Genomic DNA, 6,516 nt, shown 5'->3' on the forward strand with positions numbered 1-6,516 from the left:
CTTAAAAATTTATTCTTATTTATTACTCAGTCTGGTAGAAAATAAATAAGAATTCTGCATGTAATCATTTCTGTCATCAGAAGTACAGAAGATACATTTTTTTCGCTCATTTCAGACACCGGAAGACTCAGGTCGTCATATCCGGTCACTGTTATGTATGCCAGTTAGAGAAAGGAATTACAAAATAATTGGTAAACATTAGTTCAACATCTACCTCGATAATTAATCTTAAGAGTAGCTACACAGTTTTGGAAAATAATATTTTAACTTTCATATATCTGTATAGTTTTCAAATCAATGTTTAAATAAGATTTAGTAAGTTTCACCGGTTATGACGTTCGTAGTATTTAAAATATTACCAAATGTCTGTATATATTTTAAGAATAAATAATCAACTTTATACAAATTGCACAGTTTTAAAGTTGTAGTTATTTCATCTTTTTTTGTGTTTAACAGAAGTGTATTCGACAACAATTTTTCTTTTAATAGATCATTTTAAAAACTTGTTCGTTTTCCAGGTGTCGCGACCATCATTAATCGCATAGACGGACTTCTCTTCGATGAGAACGACGAGCAACTGTTTGAGGCAAATATTAATTGCTATATAACACAAATTGAATAATGTTTAATAATTGAGACTGAGTAAAAATGTCTACAGATAGATCCTTTGTAACGTTGTAACGATATAAGTTAGAATCTAGAAGGAATAACAGTGACTGTAACAATATATTTTAAATTAAATTTGTTTTTCAACATTTACTGATATTGATGGAGTATATCAACTGAGTAATGTATCAATATCATGCATTATATATTTTTTTATCCCTGCCTGTGTGTTAGTAATATTTATTTGGCGTAACTTTATTTCCCTCATGATCGTCTGTGCGATTTCAACTAAGCCTTTTCATACCAGTAACTATCAATCCCACATTATCTCCTATGAAAAGACTTAGTCTCGTGCATGTCCCGTGTCACTGGAAAAAATATTTTTCATTAACTAAATGATTGTACGATAAGAAGGAAGAGCGAAATACATGCGTTTCTACTTCGATATTATTTTACATGAATTATGAAGTATTTTGTATTAAAAACATGATACATTTCTTGTTTATAAATTATCTTTCTGTGTAAATTTAATTATGTAGAATTGTTAAAATAATAACGCCGAGTTCTATGTACCCCTATGAGAATAATCATTAACTATTCTATATAATGAATTTATAAAGGTAGCTAGGCTGGTAGCTGACCTGCAAAAGATAACTGTTAGTGATTTTTCTGCCTAGGCTGGTAACTAACCTACATAAAGGTTAATGTTGTTTTTTGCCTAGGCTGGTAGCTAACCTACATAAAGGTTATTTTAATTTTTACCTAGGCTGGAAACTAACCTACATAAAGGTTATTTTGATTTTTGCCTTGGCTGGCAACTAACCTACATAAAGGTTATTTTGATTTTTGCCTAGGCTGGTAACTAACCTACATAAAGGTTATTTTGTTTTTTACCTAGGCTGGTAACTAACCTACATAAAGGTGAGTTTGTTTATTTACCTAGGCTGGTAACTAACCTACATAAAGGTTAGTTTTTTTTTTTACCTAGGCTGGTAACTAACCTACATGAAGGTTATTTTGTTTTCTTCCTAGGCTGGTAACTAACCTACATAAAGGTTAGTCTTGGCGATTTTGTATTAGCTAAGAATTTTTACACTCGGGTGGCTGGACCTGATAGTAATTAACCCTAAAGGGTGAGCATGTTCGGTGACAGGGAATCTAGCTTGCGACCCTAGTCACCAGGCCTTATCAGGCCTAGAAAAAGTAATAATAACTGGTACTATCAAATCTAGAAGCTGTGAATTCTTCATTCAGTTTACCCTCGAACTAAACGAACAGTATAAGTGTACGACAACACGTCTTGAGTAGCCCCCGTGCAGAGAAATCACTTTTTCAACGTTGTTCGTTGTTTTATGACAAATGAAACCAAGTTTCAGATACGACATCACGGCTTGTAAAAGTGATTTCTCTGTTCTACGTGGGGGTAAAGTAAATAAATTAACTGGTGTTTTGACGTCGATCTGAGAAACGTTATATTAGTAAGTAGACTTTTAAAATATCTAATTCTCAAGCTTCAGTGAACAGACCGTGACAAACAGTTTTTTTTCTTCTCTGTCTCCTCTTTAAGCTAATGCTGGGCTACTATGAGCTTAGATTTCGCTGGCTCTAAAAGTGGATATTTCAGTTTTGTGAAATAGTATATATTTCATTGATTTGAACAAGGCATATTACAGTCTGAAAGGTTGTGTGAAATAATGTTTATATTTTGATTTAACGAGGCATGCTACAATCTCAAAGGTTTTGTGAAATAGTGTAGATTTTGTTTAAAATTGAATATTTTATGCTAAAAATGACTTGATTTTTAAATTTTGAAAGATTATTTAAGGTCAGACCATACATTCAGTTCTTGATATATGTAGGACTGTCTCCAAGATTACTATGATTTACTCTATAAACATTATTATTCGTTTCCTACCCTTGCTTTTAGTCTAAAGATGATTTCACCTTCTATTAATGGTAAAGGTTTTTAATGATTTCCTTATAAAAGGAGATCACATAAAATCAGAGTTTATTGATGATTAAGTTTTTAAAATCAAATGAATTAATTCAACATAGTTAGTAGTTTCCATTGTCAGTATTAACAGAAGCTTATTGACAAGGAAGGACAAAACTAGGTTTATCACTGTTAACAAAGGCTTATTGACAATGAAGGACAAAACTAGGTTTATCACTGTTAACAAAGGCTTATTGACAAGGAACGAAAAACTAGGTTTATCAATATTAACAAAGGCTTATTGACAAGGAACGAAAAAACGAGGTTTATCATCGTTAACAAAGGCTTATTGACAAGGAACGAAAAAACTAGGTTTATCACCGTTAACAAAGGCTTATTGACAAGGAACGAAAAACTAGATTTATCAATATTAACAATGGCTTATTGACAAGGAACGAAAAAACGAGGTTTATCACCGTTGACAAAGGCTTATTGACAAGGACCGAAAAAACTCGTTTATAGAATATTTTGTCCTTTGAAGTGCTGTTTCAAGAATGGAACATAGTTTTGTACTGTATTCTCTGTGTGGTGAGTTTAACCTAAAAGTTTATTTCTGTTTCTAGGCCTTTACGTTATTCTGTGGACTTGGAATCAACAACACCCTTATGTACAGTGAGCTAGAAAAAGCAATGGCCCGTCAGAAAGTTGCGATTGAGGTGAGTGTTAATGATTTCCATTTATGGTATATGAGTTTTTGATTGGTCCTTTTTCAGCTTACGTATTGTGTATGATTGTATTGATTCACCCATTCAACTTGATGTGTATTATACGATGATTTTGATTCGACCGTTTCAGCTTACCTATTTTGTAGTACTGTAATGGTTCGTTAGTTTCAGTTTGTGTGTTGTATCGCTAGTGTGTGAAAGTGCTGATTTCATCATTCAAATTGATGTGTAATGTGTGTAGCAGTATTGTTCAAGTTGACGTGTAGTGTATGTGGCAGAGTTAATTTAAGCAAATTTTATTAAAATAATTAAACGTTTTGTTCCCATCAAGCATAAATTGACTATTATGTAACAGTTTATCTCTTATCATGCCATTACATCCCCCATAAATATCAGAATAGTTTTTTATTAAGCCTAACTTGACTATTCTGTTACAGGTTATCTCTTATTATGATACTGTATTCCCCAAAGATATCAAGATAGTATTTTATTAAGCCTAACTTGACTATTCTGTTACAGGTTATCTCTTATCATGTTACTGTATTCCCCAAAAATATCAGGATAGTTTTTATTAAGCCTAATTTGACTATTCTGTTACAGGTTATCTCTTATCATGTTACTGTATTCCCCAAAGATATCAAGATAGTATTTTATTGAGCTTAACTTGACTATTCTGTTACAGGGTATCTCTTATCATGCTATTGTATTCCCCAAGAATATCAGGATAGTTTTTATTAAGCCTAACTTGACTATTCTGTTACAGGTTATCTCTTATCATGTTACTGTATTCCCCAAAGATATCAAGATTGTTTTTTATTAAGCCTAACTTGACTATTTTGTTACAGGTTATCTCTTATCATGTTACTGTATTCCCCAAAGGTATCAAGATTGTTTTTTATTAAGCCTAACTTGACTATTTTGTTACAGGTTATCTCTTATCATGCTACTGCAACTCCCAAAGATATCAAGAAATATCTGGTAAGATTAAGCTTATTCTTTAATGTTTCCATACAATAATAACACACACATTAGGGTTTATAAACAACCTAGAACTTTTTGAAATAGATTAGTGCCACGATATTATTATTGACCATCAACAGAATATGAAATAAATTTCAAATAACACCACTATTTGTTTCTATGTATACGGGATGTTACAATGTAAATATCCACAAATAATTACGGTAGGGGAACAAATATTTTACATTTTACTTAAATAAACGATGAAGCTATCCTTGATTACCATATTACTGCTGTATAAATATTCTAACGAACTATAGAAATGATAGGGGTAAAAGGTATAAAAGACAAATAGTACAGAAAAGTCACCATTTTATCGTATCAAATTGAATTCCAACAGAGTGCAGTTTGATTGGTTGTCAAAGTAGAAAGCACCATATCAGTATAAACCTGTAAAGTACAAGTAGGTATACTATGCCCAGTAGCAGTAGTGTAGTTCCAGTCATGGTTCCCAAGACTGAAAGACCTCTGATGACAAGCATGTAGAAATCAAAGTTTTAGCTGACCAAGAATATTCCATGGTAAAAGATTGTGGCAGTACTCCGTATTTTAATAAGAACTTTCTTTAAGACTTTCAAGAGGGTATATAAAACTAGCGCTGCCAGTAATATAAGTGGTCAAAGTAGAAAAATGAAACTCTTCCAAAGCAAGTTTAAGTATCTAAGGACATGTTATTTACGGGAAAGACGACGGTCTAGTACAGATCTTGCCGACGACCTCACTGTAATAACTGGTGTAAGCGGAGTAGAATAAGACACCCATCAGCACGAAGTAGTCTCAGTTTGTGTGTAACTGCTTGAAAACCCTGTTGAAAATAATTAACCAAAGCAAAATGTTGTAATGGACATTGGAAAGATTAATATAATCATAATCAATGTACAGCATCCACAGTGAATCATGATGGGGGATCAGTACAAGTATGAGGAGGTATCTCAGCTAACATATAACAAAACTGATAGCACACTGACTGCTAATGAGTACAGGAAGATTCTAATCCATAATGCCATTTCTAAAGGAACAATGCTCATCAGACGAGGATTCACGTTCCAGCAAGACAGTGATTTTAAGTATACAGTAAATGTGGTGAAACGATATTTTGGTCTGCCCAAAGCCCGATATAAACATTCTTGGGGCTACACGGACTTACGTAAAAATGAGAATGTCATAAAGGAAATTGGCTAAACTGTGAGAAGTACTACAAGACATTTGGAACAATATTACAAAACAAGATGTAATAAAGATGACGGTCATGTAATAAAATAAAAGAACAAAAAAAAACGTTTCTTAAAATAGTCATCTAACTAAAACGGAACCTTTTTTATTATTAGACAATGCAAAGAAAGTACTTTTACAAGAAATGCTAATACTTTCATGAGACATAAATGTTAACCAGCACTAACTCTGTTGATTTATTGGATAGGCTTATTTCTTGAAATAGTCAAAGTTGATATAGATTAATTAGCTAACCACAAAAATACAAACAATTAATTTTCTTCTTGCATGTATTGTAAGCATTAACCGAATTTACTGACGTGTCCTTTGTTATTAAATAGAAATATCACTTTGTCGCTCATTAAACAGGACCGTGAGGTGGCGGAGGTGAGAAGTTGGCAGCTGAGAAGTCTGAAGTTCGATGATTTCTCTTTAACATCAGACGAGATGGTAATAGCAGCTATCCAGATGTTCGAGGACTTGGATCTCTTGTCAAGGTTCCATATTGACGAGACAGTGAGTATAATTCGTCATTAGAACAAGAGTAGTTCGAGAAAGATGAAGTCTTAAGCTGGGTGGATTCTAGGGAACTAAGAAAACAAAAGGAGTTGTGGTTTAGTAACCGTTGCTATGTAACGTAAAATACTTCCAATTGGGTGTACTTTCCTAGCAACAGTTATTAAACCATTGTAATGTCAGTTTGATGTAATTTAATAACTGTTGCTAGGAAACACTGTAATGTCAGTTGGATGTAATTTAATAACCGTTGCTATGTAACGTAAAATACTTCTAATTGGGTGTACTTTAATAACTGTTGCTAGGAAACACTGTAATGTCAGTTGGATGTAATTTAATAACCGTTGCTATGTAACGTAAAATACTTCTAATTGGGTGTACTTTAATAACTGTTGCTAGGAAACACTGTAATGTCAGTTGGATGTAATTTAATAACTGTTGCTAGGAAACATTGTAATGTCAGTTGGATGTAATTTAATAACCGTTGCTATGTAACGTAAAATA

General features: G+C 32.7%; 1 protein-coding gene across 1 annotated transcript in view; it reads left to right on the forward strand.

Annotated features, from left to right (window-relative positions):
• Positions 1–6,516, forward strand: part of LOC106475847 (dual 3',5'-cyclic-AMP and -GMP phosphodiesterase 11A-like) — a gene marked incomplete at its 3' end in the record, with an annotated part of 22,530 nt that overhangs the window by 14,334 nt on the left and 1,680 nt on the right. The window contains exons 7-11 of the mRNA XM_013936520.2: positions 116–191; positions 519–586; positions 3,163–3,255; positions 4,192–4,242; positions 5,866–6,016. Of these exons, the coding sequence (XP_013791974.2) occupies positions 116–191; positions 519–586; positions 3,163–3,255; positions 4,192–4,242; positions 5,866–6,016 (439 nt within the window). The remainder of the gene's footprint in view (positions 1–115; positions 192–518; positions 587–3,162; positions 3,256–4,191; positions 4,243–5,865; positions 6,017–6,516) is intronic.

The sequence above is a fragment of the Limulus polyphemus genome, unplaced genomic scaffold (assembly GCF_000517525.1).
Source record: "Limulus polyphemus unplaced genomic scaffold, Limulus_polyphemus-2.1.2 Scaffold9272, whole genome shotgun sequence".
In the NCBI taxonomy this organism is placed as follows: domain Eukaryota; kingdom Metazoa; phylum Arthropoda; class Merostomata; order Xiphosura; family Limulidae; genus Limulus; species Limulus polyphemus.